Source organism: Macaca thibetana, chromosome 12 (genome assembly GCF_024542745.1).
Source record: "Macaca thibetana thibetana isolate TM-01 chromosome 12, ASM2454274v1, whole genome shotgun sequence".
In the NCBI taxonomy this organism is placed as follows: Eukaryota; Metazoa; Chordata; class Mammalia; order Primates; family Cercopithecidae; genus Macaca; species Macaca thibetana.
The window spans coordinates 115,513,613-115,535,040 of record NC_065589.1 but is presented as its reverse complement, the minus strand read 5'-3'; the positions used below and the strand labels follow the sequence as shown (position 1 = coordinate 115,535,040).

At 38.0% G+C, this 21,428-nt stretch overlaps 1 protein-coding gene across 2 annotated transcripts; it reads right to left on the bottom strand.

Annotated features, from left to right (window-relative positions):
• Positions 1–252: 252 nt before the first annotated feature.
• On the bottom strand, positions 253–21,394 carry INSIG2 (insulin induced gene 2). 2 transcript variants are annotated; one of them, XM_050751717.1, is made up of 6 exons: positions 21,311–21,394; positions 13,896–14,283; positions 7,308–7,432; positions 3,408–3,574; positions 3,122–3,221; positions 253–2,003 (listed from the first exon to the last, which is right to left on the bottom strand). In XM_050751717.1, exons 2-6 carry the CDS (start codon positions 14,137–14,139, stop codon positions 1,962–1,964), a joined length of 678 nt encoding a protein of 225 aa, XP_050607674.1. In that variant the 5' UTR covers positions 14,140–14,283; positions 21,311–21,394; the 3' UTR covers positions 253–1,961. The 2 variants fall into 2 exon arrangements, with proteins under 2 accessions (XP_050607674.1, XP_050607675.1); XM_050751718.1 differs by lacking the exon at positions 21,311–21,394 and adding an exon at positions 21,186–21,302.
• Positions 21,395–21,428: the final 34 nt, after the last annotated feature.

Sequence of the window (21,428 nt, the reverse complement as noted above, 5' to 3'; positions counted from 1 at the left end):
TGTTTCTTATTGGTAAGGCTTCCGATCAAGAGTAGGCTATTAGTAGTTAAGTTTCGGAGGAGTCAAAAGTTATACATGGGATTTTCAACTATCTTGGGGAGTGGTGCCCCTAACTCCTGTTGTTCCAGGGTCAACTGTATTTAGTTTCCTTTCATAATTTCTTGGTAACTTCAACCACACATGTTAATTTCATTAGATTAATCCACAGTACCATATTCTAAGACTTACCACAAAGAAGAAACAGACTCTTAACCCAGATGATAATTACGTATTTAATACATGTTGCTTTCAACAGCAATTTTTAAGGTAAACACATCATAGATCTTATAACTTATTAAAGATTTTATAGTGCTTACAAAGTTGATTCTAAAAAATATACCTTATTTGTTCTAAATGAATAACATTATCTGGAAGATATAATAATAAATTATAGTAGTATGTTTTCCACCACAATAGTTAAGATTGTGTACACATATTCAATATGAAATCCTCTTAGGATTTTCACACCTTCAGCCTGAAAACATAAAAGCAGATTAAAGTTTGGCATACAAGATCTCAGTCTGATAGCAATTGTTTTAAAACTCAAAATGTAAAAATATCTACTTGACATTCTAGGAAAGCATGGGCACATGCACAGACACATTCTCTCACTCACTCACTCCAACACACACATGCATGCACACATACACACACTCCAGAGTACTCAGAAGATCTTGCCCTTGTGGATCAGACAACTGCCATCAATTTCAAAAACTAATGGAAAAAATTTAGCTAAGAATATGTTTAAACCATACTTAAGAGGTGCTGGTTGCCATTAAGATCTTTAACATGCAGAGAATGCCATCTCAAAACATTCTTAAACAGACTTGAACTATTCACTAATGGACACACGAATACATAAGAAATTATGTACCCATCTACTCCCCAGACTGCATATAAGATGAAAAACTAGGCATTCCACTAACAGTGAGTCATATGACCGAACCCAGCTAAAGCTACAGTGGTTTGCTTCATAGAACCCAATAGATGACAGAATCCAACAGAATTGGAAACCTCATTTTGATCTGTTTGGAGTTTCCTATATGCTTCATGTGCAAAAGCAATGAGATTCTGTATTGCAGATGACAGCTAATACCACTCTGCACTTTTGTGGCACTGCAAGAGGTCATTGTATTTCCAAAACATGTATTTATTCTAATTAAATCCTCTAGTAGTCCTTACTTTTAATTATATATAGTGTTCCAAATTTAGAACCAAAACAATTTAATGCTGATAACCTCTTTTGCTTAGCATATTACTTCCAGTAAGATCTGTCAAAACAGAAAATTACTCTTTGGGCTGTCTCCAGTAATGCAGGTTTGAAACCAGAAGTCCATTCTCACCCTGTATCAAAACATTCCAAACTCTATGAAACAGCATTAAATTAGAAACTAACCACAAATTAGGGCACTCATAACTCATACTGCTGTGATTAGAAAAATAAAAAGGCACAACAGTAAGCTAAAGAGAAAATACCAGCTCCCCATATGCTTTTTGTTTGTTTGTTTTTGGCTTTCTTATTTTATTTCACTAAGTTTACAAATTGTTCAAAGCATTCTTAGACTCTGCATGACAGGAACAATATTTTGGCACGTTAACATTGTGAAACAATGTGTGGCATGTTTAAAAAATTAATTTAAAAATTTCATCTATTAATCAACACTTTTTAATGTAGTACATATATATCTTACAGTTATTTAAGTCAAATACATAAAGGTTTGCAACTGATTTACAGACGAAGCAATCACAGATTGCAGTAATATGTGTGTGTATATGTGTATATTTATCCATATATACACACATGCCAATCAAGGGAAAAACTGCATCCTGGCAATTTTACAGTCTGAAGTTTTGTTGGTATATCTACCACTTCACATCCTTTTCATCTTGTTTTTTTGTACAAAAGATATGTTTTGCCTTCTTCATTCCTGATGAGATTTTTCTGCGATAACTTTACATTCATACTGCAAAAATTAAAAGGTTAAAAGGTTAACAGATGAAAATTTCTTTTGAATAACAGCTTCCAAATAAACTGAAAAGCTCTAACAATGAACACTTTATTACTATGTGCCCATTTATTCCTCAAATAATCTGAGAGTTACATAATTACTATGATTAAATGACAAATGGGACAGGGAAAAAAATAATTCACCTTCTGGAAGTGAAAAAGCCACAGCCAAAAGCAGAAGAAAGATGAGATTTTTGCATTACAAGCAAATAGTGGCAGTATATAATTTAGAATTTAGATCAATCTTTTAATATGAAAGGAAGCAAAGTAGCTTTCTTTGAGTCCTCAATAAGGCAAGTTAGCAAAGAACAGTTCACGAACTTAAGGACAGGGCTGTTGTGGTGAACTCAGATCACTGTATTTTCAAATCATTATATGATATAAAAGAAAAAATCTATTACATTAACAAAAGCTTCTAGTCAAAACAATATTTTTAAAGTACAGCTATAAAAATGTACACCCACAATTCAAAATAAAGGAAACCAATAGGGTAAGATAATTGGTTGGCTATTTTACCAAAAATACAGCAAAGTAAATCACTCAATTCTCCTAACCTGGCTAAAAAGGTAAAAGTGACAGCATTTATTCATAAAACTGCTGTGGCCTCTGAATGTCACTCCCTAACCCTTGCCATCTATGACTGGAATCATCAACAATGTCCTTTTCCTTCATAACTAAAATGATCAAACGTCTTGATTTGTTAGAGATGGTCCTAATTTATACTTATTGTAGCAACATACTTATTAATAGTGACCTTTTTAACTTTCAAAACTGTCCCTTTTTGATATAGTGGAAACCTGTATATTAGTTTTTTAAAAACCACTAATATCCCCCATATGGTCAATAAATCATATTGCCCTATCCATAACACATTTTGAGCTTTTTTCTCCAGTGGCTTCTCAACTTTTAAAACACCTGTGATTAAATTCTTCCAAATGATTTATTTCAATGGAAGTGCAAAAAATCAATCAAAGAATGTTGTCTTCACAAATTGCTTTCCCTTAAAGGACTACCTTTTAGATAAAACTTGTCATACATCTCATTCAGAAAAGTGATTAATAAGCATCAGCTTACCATTGCCAGTTGTCGACCAATGTTTCCCATTGTTATGCCTCCAGCAAAAAATATACATGGTAACCAAGAACGAACATAGAGGAAATCTGGAGATGTATATCTAGAATAACAGACATGTCTTTAATACCCACAGAGGAACTGCAATGACACTTAAGATAATTACAATGAAAATAAACTACTCTGTAGATTAAACTGGCTAACCTCATTTCATAATCTCAATTCTGAAAGCAGTTAACATTTATTTATCTAGCAAACAAGCACCAAACTTTTAAGGATTAATACTTACTGATAAACACCATTATATACTAGTAATTGAGTGACCAGGGTTGCCAAGAAAGCGATTCCTACTCCAAGGCCAAAACCACTTCTAGATCTATCAAAAGTCCACCACAGTCCAATGGATAGTGCAGCCAGTGTGAGAGACAACTGTATGTTGTTATCAAAATCCACTTTCTGAGATCAGTGTTAAGAAGTCATCTTAAAACTTGTAACCAAATAATATCACCTGTTCATTTTCCTAAATAAGAGATGCATCTGTTGAGAAGGGAATTAATTGCTTCTACTCAAGTACTTCAGTCTCTTAGTACAATGTATGAAGCTAGGTGAGATTAAAACTATCTCCAGTATTTACCCAATACCAGATACATAAAAGACATTACCTACCAACCTGTAACCCCTCCAAAAAATAAAAAATAAACAGTCTACATACATTCCCAATTATAAGCCATTATTTAAGAAATGCTTTCTTTGCTAAAAATAATTAGAAGCCTCAGAACACAAGTATCACTAAAAGAACACACTTTTGCAAAAAAGGAAACCAATATTACTTCTCCAGTAGGTTTAGAATTACTTGAGAATCATACAGGAACTTGAAAATAGAAGAGTTGACAGCTATTTAACAGGGTACCACATTCTCTCTATGATTTACTGACAGACACATTTTATAATAATGCAGTTCAGAAACAAGAGTACCAAGGACACAGTATCCCTTTCTATTATGTCAACTGTTCTAGTTTTAATTTGTTGAGGATAAAGCCTTGAAGTGAACATTATCTTACAACCTGCCAAGCTATTTTGGTGCCTGAGACTTTCTGGTATAGGACAGTTTGTTCAAATGATATTTTATTTTCATCACCTACTTAAGCATCTATTCACAAAAGTATGGCCCTTTTCTACACCAAAATCTCTGGGTAAAATGAAGCTTTACAGATTCAGTTTTCTCATCTCTTTGCTAGAGGATTACACTAAAGGAATTAATTTCAAGTGCCATTAAAAGGGCATTATCTATGTCCCAAAGGCAATCTCTTGGCTCTATAACCAGCTACTGGGGAAGGCGGGGGAGGTTTTGGAGGAACACATATCACCAAACTGACCACGCTACAAGTACAGAGAAGTCAAAAAAAAAAAAAAAAAAAAAGCATACGAAGCCATTTCCCACTACCTTTAACACTCTGTTTTTCACCACTTCCCTACCCCTACCAAGCAACTATCCTAAACACCCAGTTTGCTTATTTCTCAGCATCTCAGGACTATTGTGGGCAACCCCTTCAAGGTCGTTTCTTGTTAAGGCTTGATTTAAAAAGAAACCTACAGTTCATATGGATATGCTTTCTGGAAAAGCTTTTCTTATTCTTTTGCTATCATTATACTTAAAGTTCAAAGAAAAGGTTTAGAGCTCTGATTTCCCTATGAAATAAACACTCATGTAAGGAGTGGAATTTGGTATTAAATGAGTTTCATGTTTGTTAACTAAACTCAATTAAAAGTCACAGCAAAGTAAGGAGGCTTCCAGAGTAAACAGATATATCAGTCTTAAAATAGTGCCATATGGGCCGGGCACGGTGGCTCACGTCTATAACCCCAGCACTTTGGGAGGCCGAGGCAGGCGGATCACGAGGTCAGGAGATCAAGACCATCCTGCTAACACGGTGAAACCCTGACTCTACTAAAAATACAAAAAAATTCGCCGGGTGTGGTGGCGGGCGCCTGTAGTCCCAGCTACTCGGGAGGCTGCCAGTTACTCGGGAGGATGAGGCAGGAGAATGGTGTGAACCCGGGAGGCAGAGCTTGCAGTGAGTCAAGATTGTGCCACTGCATTCCAGCCTGGGCGACAGAACAAGCCTCCAACTCAAAAAATAAAAAAATAGTGCCATATGAGTTTGAAAAGTCTAAGTAACCTAATATTAGAAGTGTATGCTATAAATTTGGTAAACATTTTGGACTTTACTTAAAGGACAACAGGATATCTAAGATTGCTATTTTTAAGTATTTCATTGCGAAAGAAAGAGTGAACAATGTAAAGATTTTAAACTTTTTTAAAATTTCAGAAAGGCTATTTAAATTTCTCTACATAAAAACAAAAATCAAAGTGGAAATGTCTGAGAGAGAAAGATCTAACCCACCAGATAGAGAGGAACTGACACAGTTTTGAGGCTTCTGTGTAGGCAAATGAGATGTTCCTAGACTTGAGTCAGGCTCTCTCAGGTCTGTTCTCAGCTCTGCTGCAATGTCGCAGAATAAATGACTTAGTAAATTACCTAACCTCTCTAGCTTCCATTTGTCTTATTTTTACAAAAAAAAAAAAAAAAATGTGCAACTAGGTGATTTCTAAGTTCTCTTCTAGATATCATGGTATATGATCTTATCTTTTTAAGCCCTCCTGACCACTAGATTTTTTGTAAAATCTTAAATCTCAAAAAGTTCACCAAAATAAACACATGGAAATGTCCTCAATACAAAAGGAAATTAAAAATAATAAAAGTCACTGAGGGACGTCCAAATTCACAGAACTGCAACAGCCAGCACAACTGTGCAGAGGAAGGCAGATAAGTTTTCGGAATCTACAACCCTTCTCTTTTCCGTGTTTTCTGCCCCCAAGCTTATCCACAACACCTCAATACTTTCTGTGAAAGACACAGGGATCTACTTGACACATGACCCACCCTCTCTCTCCAGCTAGCTAACTCTGCCAGCCCTGAGTCCAGTGCAGAGTTGTAAGAGCAAACTTTTGGCAGCCTGGGTCACACTTACTGCTTTTCCAAGTACCCAAGGTTCCTGCCACCTTCACTGTCTAAACCACATCTCCTAGAAAAGACAGGAACAGCATTTCCTAGTTCCTCTTCTACCAAGGAAAGTCAGAGCGAATGAGGAGGAAGTAGAAGAGAGGAAATGAGGAGGACGACAGGAGAAAAACCTTATGAGGGCAAACATTTTTTTCTGGGCACAGAAGGTAGAAAGGGCAAGAGAAATAGGAGCTGCCTGGGACACTGTAAAAACACTCATTAACCACTAAATAAAATGTCTGAATCTTCAAACAATAAAACTTTAAAAATATGTACTGGGAATGAAATTTATTTTTGACCAAGGTCTAAGTTGGTATTTCTACTTATGCCATTTACATGGTTTGTCAGTATTGATTAAAACCAATGCGTCTACCTTTTAAAAAAAAAAAAAAAAAAAAAGCTTCTTGGCCAGGTGCAGTGCGGTGGCTCAGGCCTGTAATCCCAGCACTTTGGGAGGCCGAGGCAGGCGGATCATGAGGTCAGGAGATCAAGACCATCCTGGCTAACATGGTGAAACCCCGTCTCTACTAAAAATACAAAAAATTAGCCGGGCGTGGTGGCGGGCACCTGTAGTCCCAGCTACTCGGGAGGCTGAGGCCTGAGAATGGCGTGAACCCAGGAGGCGGAGCTTGCAGTGAGCCAAGATCACGCTACTGCACTCCAGCCTGGGCGACAGAGGGAGGCTCCGTCTCAAAAAAAAAAAAAAAAAAAAAAAAAAAAAAAAAAGAAAAACAAAAGACAAAATAGCACCTGAAGCTACCACATGTCCTTATTAGCAATTATTAAAGAAAGAGAGGAAAAAACTCTTCTGAAAATGTACCTGTTCCATTTTTGGATTAACTACACAGAAGTAATTAAGTAACCAAATTTAAGAAAACAGGTAAATATTTTAAATTTGCAAAGTTTCTAAGTGATATTGAAAAATACGAATTGAAATGAAAGGCTATACCCCACTTTGTAATTGCACAGTTGCTACACTGATGTTTCAACAATATGGTTCACATTCTTCTTCTGACTAAGTGGGCATATCACAATTTGACAACAGTGAAGTTGTAAGGAGCTGTTTAACCTTTGGTTTGTTGGAAGCTTTGTTATCATGCATTTCATTACAGAGTAAAGGATACAGCACTGGCATGATTTATACCAACAAAGACTGCTACACACCGCATTACACTGGACCACTCTCTTTTAAATTTATGTGGTTCTCCTAGATGTCTGTCAATGCAGGGGTATAATAACCCAATCACAGCTGTGGGGAAAAAAGAAAAAAATTAAGTTATCTCCAATGTTGTACTGGCAACACTTAAGCTAAAAGAATCACTACAACCACCACAAGCATTTTAAAGATTCTTAAAAAACAAACAAACAATTTATTTCACATCAATCACTGATATTTTTTAACTTACCTTCCAAAAGAAATGAAATGAGGATAACACCAATGAAGAAAGTATTGCAAATGATTACAACAACATTCTAAATTATAATAAACAAAACACTCTTCAAATATATGATTCATAATTTAGCAGACTGGACTAGATGATTCATGCTACTTTTCTGCTACTGATACCTATGAGACCTGAAAAGTATCAAACCAGTTAGCAGTTAAGAAATGTTCTCTCTAAACTCCAAACCATAAAATAGGTATTACATGCCACAAATCTAAAGAAAATCTAGAAGCATAAAAGTATACAACAAGCTCATCATACACACAATGTTCTGATGGTTCTGGCTGGCCTCTTACATAGATCAGTCTCACCCCTACCAGCTTCCCGTCTTAGTCTTCCGCATCTAGCGCCTTTTACTGACACTCCTTTCCACTCTAGCCCTTTAATGAGGCTGTAGGTCATATCGTCAAAGCAGGAAAACTCACAACAGAAATCTACAGGTAGACTCATTCTGCACATAGAAACAATGGAGGAAACAAGGTGTACAGGTATTTAAAATTTTCAGTTAAATTTTAAATGCACTGTTAGAAGAAGAAATCATCTTAGCACTTCCCTTAGTTCTGGAAAGAACACCTTGAATGCTGTGTCATTAATTATATATAACTGTATATAAAATGTCAATGATTGGGTCCCAAAATATTCTCATCCCTTTCTTAAATATTTCTCAAACCTCAACATTTTATTCATTTAGTGGGAAAGAATTTTAAATGCTAAATTAGTTATTAAAAAGAATATTTAATGAAAACATTCTAATCTTCCTAAAAACAGGATGATTATGTTGTGCCATTCTGGCAATAAAGACACTACTGTCACATCAGTTGAAAAGCATGTTTAAAATATCCAGTACCACTCAAGAGGAATCATGAAATTACAATGCCAAAATCTAAGTGCCTGAGGGACAAGAGGCCCTCCCCTTACCCAATATTAGCCAGCTATATCTCACAGGCAATGCATTCACTCTTCGAAGAAAAACAGAAACCAATTAGTATCAAAAATCACAGGCTAGCAGATCAATGGTGCAGCATTTGAAAAAGGCTGTGTGACCAGCCTTCTATCTCAAGATGAGATGCTGCAATACTGTATGCATTTTCTAGTCCACAACTCTTTTAAGTTAGGCATTTGCTGAGTATAGATGGCTCATAGAACATCAAGAGATTAACAACTATCTCGGCAATGCAGAGCTCCAATAACGATTTGTAAGTCTAGAAGTTTCACACTATATTCCTATTTAAAAGACTGCTCCAAAATTCCGAGAAGATTTAACTGACAGGATTTTTAAATTTCTATACAAATAAAACGGCAACAAGCATCTCTAACAGTTCAAATGTAACTAAACAAATATCACCTTTTTTTCTCAAGCATTCATAAAACTAACAGCTCATTTGTCACCCCGGTCCCCCCATGATATATATCCTCCCTTTGCCTGTTGCTGAGTAAAGTCAACTAAAAGCAGACATTCCAAGTCAATTTTCCTGAGCAACTGATGCCACAGGTAAAGAATTATTACATAGAGAATACTGACATGTGTGTGCCAAGATATAAATAAGTAAAATTGACTATATTTTTATGCATGTGATGTCAGACTTGCAAGTGAGAGACAATTGAGGAGAGAAAGCAAAAACACAAAAAGAAATTTAAACTGCCACACTGCCAACCCTGGGATTTGCCAATAAAAATCAAATCCATTGAGTATGCATGGTTCTCAGCTGCTCACTGAGAGGGAGAATTCAAAGAAGCTTGTCACTTCCCATTAAACGTCTTCTTTCTTTCCCTTAAATAAAGGCATGGCAGAGTCTGATAGCAATACATGCAATACTGTGAGGTTCCACTGTTTGAGAGCTCGACAGAGTATGTCTGGGCCTCTTTTCCTCTTCCTGTACTTTTTTTTTCAAAAAAAAAAAAAAAAAAAAAACAACAAGAAAGACTGTTAAAATCATGGCTGTGTAAAATCATATGCAAGCACAGTCCTGCTTATAAATCAAATGGTTCTCCGATGCAAAAATCACATTACTTGTGATATCTTTAAGTTATTTCCCAGTAACTAGTTACAGTCGACCAAAGCCAAACACTAAAGAAGTTTGTAAAACCTCAGTAGTAAGTCATCACTTTTTTACGGGAGCGTGCTTAATGCAGGGAGGCGCTAAAAGGAACATAGTCAAAGCCAGACAGTTTGTAAGAAAACAGGAACTGAATAAACGAAAACACTCCATGAGGTATACTTCGATGGAAAACTACAAGATAATATTTTCCTTCAACAAATACTTAAGCCCTGACCATATGTCTGGTTCTTGGTATTTGCTGGAGATTTAAAAAGGCAAGGCCAGGTGTGGTGGCTCACACCTGTAATCCCAGCACTTTGGGAGGCCGAGGCAGGCGAATCACAAGGTCAGGAGTTTAGAGTCCAGCCTGGCCAACATGGTGAAACCCTGTTTCCACTAAAAATACAAAAAAAAAAAAAAAAATAGCTGGGCGTAGTGGCAGGCGCCTGTAATCCCAGCTACTTGGAAGGCTGAGGCAGGAGAATTGCTTGAAGCCAGGAGGTGGAGGTTGCAGTGAGCCAAGATGGTGCCACTGCACTCCAGTCCAGGTGACAGAGTGAGACTCTGTCTAAAAAAAAAAAAAAAAAAAAAAAAAAAAGGCAAAAGAGTAAGATATGATTCCAGTTGCAAAGTGACCATAGAAACAAAACAATTAAATGCAATCCTGCATTAAGTACAGCTGACAGGACAGAGGGGTCCCAGGCTTCTCTTTGCCTGTGCTGCGGGAAGGCAAGGTGCTGGGCTGTCAGAAAAGCTTCACAGAAAGAGATGACACTTTAGGCAGGAGCATTCAGCAGTAAATGGCGCAGAAACAGTGCTCTCATTAAAGGGAGGTGACTGAGGACAATCATGGACAACTGGAAACTGCTGGTGTTACAAGGAAGCTGTAAGCTTCAGACACAAAGGGAGCTGCAGAGTCCAGAAAGACTCTGAAGAAGATAAAAGCAGGCAAGGGCCATATTATAAAGCCTTTACCCTGCAGACAATGGGCAATCAGGAAAACAATGTCATCACTGTTGTACCAGACAGAGGCCATCTTCTTAGTAGTGAGGGTACCACACAAGGGGGCTGAGAAACGGGTGGGTGCAAAACTAGACGCAGGAAGAGAAAAGACTCAAGACTCCAAGCACAGCCATTGAGGGATGGATGGACGAAGAAAGAGACAGAGGAAAGATGTAAAACTTGGAAACTGGATGTAGAAAAGGAGACAAAGCAAGAAATCTTACAAGGTTCTATAGGAATGGGGCAATGGACTGTAAAACTAAACAGGAAAGATTTTTCTTTTCTTTTTACATTAGATATTATTTTCGTACGTTTGGACACAACCAGGCTACTTGTGATTTTTGAGGCAACTTCTCTACTTATTTTATCCACATGAGTTGTCTTTTTCTATGTATTCTTTAGAAAGATTTCTTTGTGGCCCTCAATAACGCTGAAAATATTTCTAATTCCAATTCTGGTACATGGCATACATAAGGAAGTTAACTTGTAACATCAGCATTATCAAACTAAAAATATGGAATTAAGGAAAAAAGTCATCAAAATTAGTTTACCAAAGTTCCCTATCAGTTGTCCCTCCAGAAGCACCACTAGCAAATTTTCCAGGATTGTGCTACAGAGAAAGGTGGCAAATAACCAGGAGTACTTTCTACACACAGAAGATGGTGATTCTGGAGCCCCTCCAAAAGGTAGCTGCTCGGACTATGAATGTTAGTTGAACAGGAAAATCAAAGGATTATCAGTTTTTCTGACTTAAGATGGTAAGACCCTAGAGAGGTCTTGAAAACCCACACAACACATACACACAAAAACATATGCATATTACATATACACACAAACGCAAACACACTATGTTTCTTAAATCATTTACTTCTTTTCCCGTGATACTTTCCCTAAAATAATGATGCAGAGGATAGCAGAGCAGAGGTTTTGCGAGAATCCATTTTCCATCTCTGGTTAACTTGCACAAATCTGGTATCTTTCACTCTCATCAACGAAACACCATGACTTAACGAACAAAATTGGTAGCAGAATTCGCTGGAATCTAGATTTCCTAATGCCTCTCTTTCTTTTGCCCAAGTACCTCGTGGTACAAACTGCTTTCAGAAGAGATACTTAAGCAAGAAATGTAAACGCAAATTCCCCAAATGAAAAGGTATGAGGTTAAGTTCGTAAGTGTGACAAACCTAGTGGCTGAAAATAGGAAGGAAAGTAGCAGCTGAACTGTGGTATTAGCATTAGAAATTTTCCTTTCTAAAATGTAAGTTTATGGCAAAAGTGCTGACATTACAGGGCAGAAGGACCAGAAGGACACTATGCAGCCCTGTTACTCGTCATAGTGGAGGTACAATGAAACCTCAGTTAAGTTCTCCTGTCCCAGCCCAAATGCACAACACATGCCAGGGAATTTCATCTAGGTCTGGCACCCAGTCTGGAGGCTTGAAAAGAGGCATCCCGAGTAGGGGAAAGTTTGAGTAGCTTCCTTTTCCCTTCCCTAACATGTGACATGTGGGCCCAGTCACACCACTCACTGGCTCTGGGACCCTGGGCTCACTGGTTTTCTTTCTTCATTTCAGTGAGTGTCCTCATCCCCCCCCAAACAGGCACAAAACCAAACATCTCTCTCCCAAAGTTGCTCTACAGAACCCTGGGATTACAGGATGTACCTAGCACATTAGCAGACATTCACTAAGCAACAGTTTCCCTTCTCTGACCTTCCCTTTGTTCTATCCTGAAAATACATGTATGTTCTTCCATGTCCCAAAAAGCTTCTACTGGCAGCCAGACTATACCATAGAAGAAAAGAAACAAAGAACTAGAAAAGTTGTTGAGAAAACGTTTTCTCTTCTGAATTTAAATGAAAGAAAAATGCATGAGGACCAGTACATACAGCAGAGTGATACAATTTGTTTTTTATTTGGACTATTTTGCCTTTTCACTTGGAGAATGACAACCCTGGGGAAATTAAGAATCACTGCCTTCATGACTTCACTTTTAATGTGAACCCTGTAATAGTGAGACATCAGTATATAAGCACTAAAGCCTCACTACAACAGTGCCCCTCTAACCGTGCAACCAGATTCTATAATTGTCCAGTAAGTTTCACAAGGCCATTCTAACACTTCTCGAAAGTGCAACCTCACCCTTCAAACTCACCCTTCAACCTCCAGCTTTTGGATGGAAGCCAAGAAGGATACATATTATGTTGCAAGATATTCATTCATATATGTTAAGTATGAGACACTAAATGGGTATTTAAAAAAGCAATTTTCTCCTTCAATCAGAATCATCTTCTACCACATGATTATGGTTTCCTTCTATTACTTTATTATTAAAAACAGTATTAATCTATTGGTCTTGGTCATTAGAAAACACCAAAGAGCTATCCACTGTGGATGTAGGGCTTCAATAAAGTATTGTGAAATGCTCTACTCTATGCATTACACATTGCCCACCACCAAAAAAAAAAAAAATCTAAAGTAACTAATAGGATAATAATTTTATGCAAAGAGTCTACCTTATAGATCTCTTTAAATATTTCTTATTCTTAAGGTACTTACAAAAATAAGATACCAAGGAAAAAGGCATTTACAAAAATCTAAAAAAATACAACATGAAGCTTTAAACTTGAATTATTCAGGTTTTCAAGTTTTTATTACTTCAAAAACAAGATCACAACACACGCATCAAACCCTTAAAACCAGATGGTGGTGCTCGTCCTCAAAATAACTTAAAATAACACTTAGATGAAATGGGTTGAAGAAAGAACAAAATTAAAGGGTTAAATGCTTCATCCCTAAGGGAAACAGGATTGTTTTTTAGAAGTAAATGTTAAAAGTTTACAGGACAGATAGAAATGAGACAGAAAGAAATACATACTTTATGAGTTCATTTATAGTGCATTCTAGAACAGAGAGAAATAATTTATGGCAACAGAAAGCAGATCAGTGGTAGCCTGAGGCTGGGTTGGGGAATGGACCGCAAGAGGACACGAGAGACTCTGGAGGGTGATGGAAATGTTCCACAGCTGGATTGGCAGTGGCCACGTGACTGTACGCATTTACCTAAACACATCAAGTTGTTCAATTCAAACAGGTCCAGTGTATTATATCTAAATTGTATCTCAATGAATATATTCTCTTTTTAAAAAAGGTTTATTGCTCAGACAACATCCATACTCATTTACCCTATTTCCTTTCTAAGCATTACAGAAACATCCTACACATACCTGAAGCCGTGCCACAGCATGGGGGTACCCACCATGCAGAAGAAAAGATGCTTGCAATCACATCAGGTGGAAAGAGCGTCACATTTCTCTGAATCTGAAGTAAGTTTAACACCAATGCAAGAAATACTCCAATAAAAAATAGCACTACTCCTCGAATCATCAAGTTCACACTCTGGCTAGTGACAGATGAGATATATGGGCCACATTTTTTGGGCCCAGGTGACTCTGTCTCTCCTTCCGCCATGGTTTCATAGGTTCAGTAAGCCGTTAAAAAAAAAAAAAAAAGGGAAAGGCTTCCCGGCTGAAAAGCTCAAGTGTCTGTGAATCAAAGACTGACGCTTCAACAGTACCACCACATCTTGTCCTAAAGTAGGACCTACCAGAAATCCTGAAAGAGATAAGAAAAAAGAAATTAATGAGCATCTAATACATGATTATTGTAATTTTACTGATTTCAATACTAGTTCATTTAAATGGACAAATGAGAAAATGACAAGCTTGTATACTAATTTATTCAAATTATTAACATTTATTGAATAAGAAAAAGTTTTAAAAGTATTTTTATATGCAAGATGTAATAAAAAATAAAGTACTACCGTTACATTTACTAGGACAGAAAAAGTGACCTAAGAGACCTAAAGGTTAGAATCATAGTAGAAACAGCTTGCTCTATCTCTGAGAAAAGCAGAACAGGTAATCTGACACTTCCACTAGAATCTGGAGGGTAAAACCCTGCTCTCTGTTTTCTTCTCCCTAAATCTCTAAGCCTATCAGTACAATAGTGTATTTTATATTTTACAGGTAAGCGTATTCTGACTGAAGACGCTGTATTTTTTGCAATAAAATAAGTCATGAGGACAACCTCCATAGAAGGACAAAATAACCTGTTTTAATGTTTATTGCTTATATATTTGGTTATCCGCACAAAAACATTCTACAAAACCAGACCACCATGCACACACCTACATATACACCAACCACAGAAACCAGACCTGATTCACTCTCCCCAGGGGCTCAACACTATCCCACCCCTGCCTCAACAGTCTGCCCTTGTTGCAATCACAGAAGGGACTGTAAGAAAGCTGGAGGACAAACAAAAGAAAGGAAGTGAAGAAAATGAAGAACAATCTAATGGCTAGATTCTAATGAGTTTTATCCACTTGGTTCCTGACTTCTAAAACCTAAAACTTTGCTACTACAATCAGTCTAGGTATTTGTTCATTCCTCTGACCAAAGTGATCTTTCCTTTTGGGGCATTCTATGTGCTGTTTTAAGCACCTGACATGTGCTAATTCATTTAATCCTCACAATAACCTTCAGAGGTTAAGTGCAATTATTATGTACATTTTATAGGTGACGCAAAAAAGCAAAGAAAGGTTAAGTCACTTGACCTAGTGCACACCTCCAGTAAGAGACCAAGCTGGGATTCAAAAGTATGCAGCCTGACTCGAAAGCCTTCATTCTTACCATAATGTTCAGTCTCCCAAACTGTCACATATTCGATGTGTTTTCTATGAATACTAACAGTTTTTAAATGGGAAAAAATACTACACAGGTAATTTACTTTTATTCCATCCAACAATGTATCTTCGGCACTTTCATAAGTCGGTACAGAAATAATATTTCCTTTAATCCAAAAGCAGTTTATTTTAAAAAGTGTAGCACTTAGAATGACTACTTTGTAATTATAGGTATAGTTGCTTTATGGATTGTAAACGTTTCATGAAGGTCTTATTTATGATTATATTAATATCACTGTGCCTATGCACCCAGAAAAGTTCCTGCTTAGCTCACAGTGGGAGCTCCACATAATCATATTTGCTTAAACTGGGTTAACTCTTTCTGAATCAAACCATATAGGGTAAAGTAGGCCTTTATGAGAGCAAACCTAGCTCCTAATCATCACTTAAAATATATACATTTCCTCTGAGTTTTCCAGTCTCAAACAACCTTTGAAAGAATTTTGGAACAAAGCCCTCGTGTAAACTGCAGAGAATGGGGCTGAATTACAAAAAAAAAAACTAGTATGAAAATGAGAATATTTGTAAGTATTAGTAACCTCCACAGCCTATCAGTTCCATGTGATAAACACTTAGACAACAGGCCTGGGGCTGTGCCACATCAAAGCTGTGTGTTCAACATTCAAGAGGAAATTCTGTTCCCAGGCTAGTAGTCCTCACTGACCTACTTAGACTATAAAGTAATTGAACTCCACTGCTTAAGGGACTGAAAAAACTAACCCACAGTATAGCTAATTCATGGGAAAACATACTCTAAATACCAACTGAAAATGCCCAGAAACATCTCCTCCTGACCTGGTCCTGCAGACCATTCCTTGCTGTGGAATCCAGGCATATGAGCATGCCATGCATGCTGGTTGCTTTTAGCAAGGTTCAGTAGCTGCAGAACTGTCCTTTATCATCATCATCATCATCATCTGGTTGCTTTTGGCAAGGTTCAGTAGCTACAGAACTCTCCATCATCATCATCACCTGGTTGCTTTTGGCAAGGTTCAGTAGCTACAGAACTCTCCTTCATCATCATCATCATCATCATCATCATCATCATCTGGTTGCTTCTGGCAAGGTTCAGTAGCTACAGAACTCTCCATCATCATCATCACCTGGTTGCTTTTGGCAAGGTTCAGTAGCTACAGAACTCTCCATCATCATCATCATCATCACCTGGTTGCTCTTGTCAAGGTTCAGTAGCTACAGAACTCCTTCATCATCATCATCATCAGCTGGTTGCTTTTGGCAAGGTTCAGTAGCTACAGAACTATCCATCATCATCATCATCATCATCATCATCATCACCTGGTTGCTTTTGGCAAGGTTCAGTAGCTACAGAACTCTCCTTCATCATCATCATCATCATCACCACCACCACCTGATTGCTTTTGGCAAGGTTCAGTAGCTACAGAACTATCCATCATCATCATCATCATCATCATCATCATCACCACCACCTGGTTGCTTTTGGCAAGGCTCAGTAGCTACAGAACTCTCCTTCATCATCATCATCATCATCATCATCATCATCTGGTTGCTTTTGGCAAGGTTCAGTAGCTACAGAACTCTCCTTCATCATCATCATCATCATCATCATCATCCGGTTGCTTTTGGCAAGGTTCAGTAGCCACAGAACTCTCCTTCATCATCATCATCATCATCTGGTTGCTTCTGGCAAGGTTCAGTAGCTACAGAACTCTCCATCTTCATTATCATCATCATCATTCTTTATAGGGCACCCATTTATGGAGGGCCTAGTCCATGCCAGACATATAGTAACTCTACTCTTCAAAACAATCACAAAGGTAGGAATTATCATCCTCATTTTACAGATGAGGCTACCAAGTCAAAGAGATTCAGCAATTTGCTTATGGTCATGTGACATGCAGTACCAAAACTGAAATTTTACTTCAGGTCTAATTGACCCCGAAGCTCATCCTCTTGCCTCTATACCTTGAATTCCATTCCATCTCAACTGCTCAGACTTCTTTTTCGGCACATGGTTCTATATAAAGGTGTTTGGTTACTGAAAAGATGGTTAGATGTTGAAATACCATCTCAACTATAATACACTCTAAGGTAGTAAGCCAAAATAAGTAAGTGACTATACAACTGCACGAAGACGATGCGAATAAATGCACAATCGCCTTGAAATTTTCTTTAAAAGTACTAGATCAAGGTGTAAAAATATGTTTTAAAGTAAAAAGAAAAAATAGCAAATACTCTGTATGAGAACAAGTTGACTCTTTACTTCCTCAAATCCCAGTAGACACAGCACACTGCCCTCATGTGCTGCTAACAGTAGCTAGAAGATGGGCATACTTTCTGAGTAACCCACATTGAGATAGTATATCATTTGTTTCTGTTTGTGATTTTTCCAAAAGGGAATTAATGGAAAGGGGTATTTTATGTGTAACAGTATTTTTAAAAAGGAAAACAACTTCAGTTTAAAAAAGCTATTTCACTCATGCTAGTCCCCATCTCACACTCACCAGCATTTGTCAAAGGGCACTGGCATTTTAGGCAGGACAATTCTTTGCTGTATGAGACTGTTCTAAGCATTGTAAAACATTTAGCATCCCTGGCTCCCACCCACTAAATGCCCCCTCCCCGATTTGTGATAACCAAAATTGTCACCACAATGAGAGCCACTGATTGCTAGATACTTCATTCTATTTCAAGACAGCTGGAGACTTTGTTTATTTACATTTTCTACCACAGCTGTTTATTTAACCTTTCCTGGCAGTGCTTGTTCAGTTTCCTACTTTGCCCCAAAAGTTCTCCTTAAAAATAACACATTTGTTTGATGTTTATTTGAATGAGATTCAAAAAGTTAATTTTGTAACTACATCATAATACAATAGTATATAATTACTGGTGACAAAAAGTAAAAGCTTTAAGAAATAGCAGGGAACTGGGAGATCATCTATTCCAATGGGTATGAGACCCCCATGCAAAACAAAGCAAAAAAGTTGTGTATATATGCATTTTTTTCTGGGACGAAAGTTCCATAATTATTATCAAGTACTCAAAAAAGTCCATGATCCAAAGTAAAGAATCAGTAATCTAACAGTTCTCTCACTCTACTAGCAAGGCCAATGACATGCAAAGTGGTCAACTGGAGTAACAAGATTAAGACAGTACCATCAGTTCTTATTACCACAAACATGCATAGTGAATGCCCGAAAATGACCAGACTCATCAAAGGGATAGAGGCTTCCACAAAACCATTTCACCCCCTACCATGCAACAATGAAATTCCTTTAAAAGGATGTTTATGATACCAGTTGCACACTAGAGGAGTGGGTTATTTTCAAGGGAAAGTAAGCTCCCTTCGTTTATTTTGAAGTTTGTTTTTCTGATTATGTACTGATACCATTTTCTTAAAACAAAGTGGTTCTATACCTTTAAATATTAGTCTTACATTAATGATAAACTTGAGGTTCCAAAATTTTTTTAAAAATCTATATTTGAAAACTTTAGATTACTTGACAAATAATTTGCTGACCAGGGAAGTCTCTGGTATAAAGGTACTGTTTAAAGGACAGTATCTCCATAGATTCTCGAAAACAATCCTGGTAAATGGGCAGGTGCTGTTAGTTCCCATATTACGAAATAAAATAGGTTAAGTAACTTTCTAAGATCACAGAACTGTTACCAGGTAGCACCAGGACTAGGCCCACCCACTCTGACCCCATGTCTAGAGTTCTTTCTGCTTCACCACATTGCTTCCATTCACAAACATGGTACAAAACAATTTAAGTGCCACACAAGAAACCGTTTTTAAAATCATGTTGGTAAACTACCAAATACCAAAATAATGTTTTCAACAATTCACAAAGAAAAACTTTCCACTAAACTTGAAAAATTCTACTTTGAGCCCTGGCCTAAAATTTCTGGAAAGTACAATACTAAACAGAAAGAAAAACAGTTCAAATAATTTGCATAGATCAGTGATGAATCATCAATACTGGAAAAACATTAATCCAGGTGTATGGCTGCCTACTAATGGATTGATATTATTACTTTTAGGTTAAAAAAAGAGTTATAAGTGATTATGAGCTTTGTGAATAAAAATCAAAGTTCATGTTGGCCACTGAAACAACTTAGAGGCAACAAGCGTTTGAAAACAAACACACATACAAAATATTCCAGTAACCTTAAGAACCTGTTGCATTGCAACAACTGCAACACCCCCTAAAACCAAATGACAAGACCATTCTTTTTCCAATGATTAGCAGTAAAAGAAATATTTTTACTCCCTCAGATAACCCTGTCTCTTCGGGTGCTTAGGTCACATAAGCTACTAAACAATAAAGTGGAATTACTACCTCAAATATTTTTCATCATATGCTCTCTTAATTAGAATAGCATTCTTGAAATAGGATAAGCACTAACATTAGAAAAAAACATACTTAAATCAATGAAACAGTTTAATTCTCCCTAAATAAAAACATATCTACATGTATCCTGGGCTAGAGACGTTAAAAATTTCTAAGAAGAAAAGAAATATTTGCCTTAGAAACACTGCAACTCTTTCCTCTCAACATTAAAACCCAAACACAGAAACCAGTAAGCTAGCTGCATTCACATTCCCTTACAGCTTTTAAATGTCATATCTCAGTGCCTAAAAATGTTACTCCATCGTTTTAAGTTTCTGAACTAAGAAAACTGTCTTTAAACTACTGAACTGCATTTTATCCTTTCCTTTCCCTGTGACCATCTGCAAAAGCAACAGTTGTCAGTTAAACAGAATCAACCTCTTTCCCAAAGGTACATGATTCACAGCCTGGTCACTGGATAGCAGACATGAACCGATAACTGTGACATAACACAATGATAAAACACAGTACTGAGCAAGAGAAAACAGGAAGGGTACACGTCTAATTTCCGTTTTCTTTGGGGTCCCCATTAGTAGCATTCCCTTCATCTATCTTCATTCAGTGGTTCACTATCAGGGCCAAACCCAAAAGTTACAAAACACCATCTAGCTACTGTTTGGCTGCTTTTATTTTTTCTGCACCAGGACTGGAGCACGCATTCCCCTGCAGTCCTCAGCTTCACCGCAATACTGATACCAAACAGTTTCAGCGGCCCAGCTGCCAAGCCTAACCATTCGTTTTTAAAGCAGTTCTTCATCAATCCTACAAAACAGCAAGTTCTTCATGGTATATTTTCCTAGAGTATCTAGCTAATATCATACTTTTAACAACTTTTTCCAACGTTAACTGGACACGGTGTTAGCACCATTGCTCGCGCCCACTCCCATAATCCACACTGCTTTCCTTCTCCATATTGCCAATCCCCACTAAACAACCGTAAAATCCAGTAACTATCATCAAATCCACTTCCAGGCCCTGGCAAGAATTCTTTGGCTTTACCGAAACACCTATTCCATAGGTAACCAATTCCAGTCCAAAATGCCAGAGTCCTACTCCTCAACCCAATGCCCTATCTTTTGAGTGGATTATAACCTGTCTTCTTTGGATCCAACCCCGGCCCAAACCTGAGTCTTCTCTCCCAGGTTACAAGCCCCCAAGTCCTGGCAGCTCTATGCTTGACAGCTCGCTGACCTCCACCTCATCAGACCTCTGGCTCGCCCTTCCCGCCGTCCTCCAGACTTCTTCCCGCTCAGACACTCATCCACTGCCCGAGGAGCCTGGACGCCTCCTATGACCCCTCCCCGATCCCGCAGTCCCCTTCTGGACCTCGCGGACCCCTCTCAGGTAAGCGGAGCCTCTTGCCCTGCAGGCCCATCAGTGGTCCTGGCTCCCCGCACCTGCCACCAGGGTTCCCAGGCTGCAACAACACAAGTAGTTCTTCTTCCCGAGGGCCACCCTCCTCCTCAGGCCGCTCTCCTCAGCACCACGTCACCCGCGCTTCGCCGGGAGACCCCCTACTCACCCCCGCCTCCGCCATCTTCTGGGACCAGCCCCCGTACCCCCCACCGCCTCTTCCTCCTCCACTCCCACAACTCCGCCCGAGCTCCACTGCGCCTGTGCGGCCAACGAGGCCGCGCGCA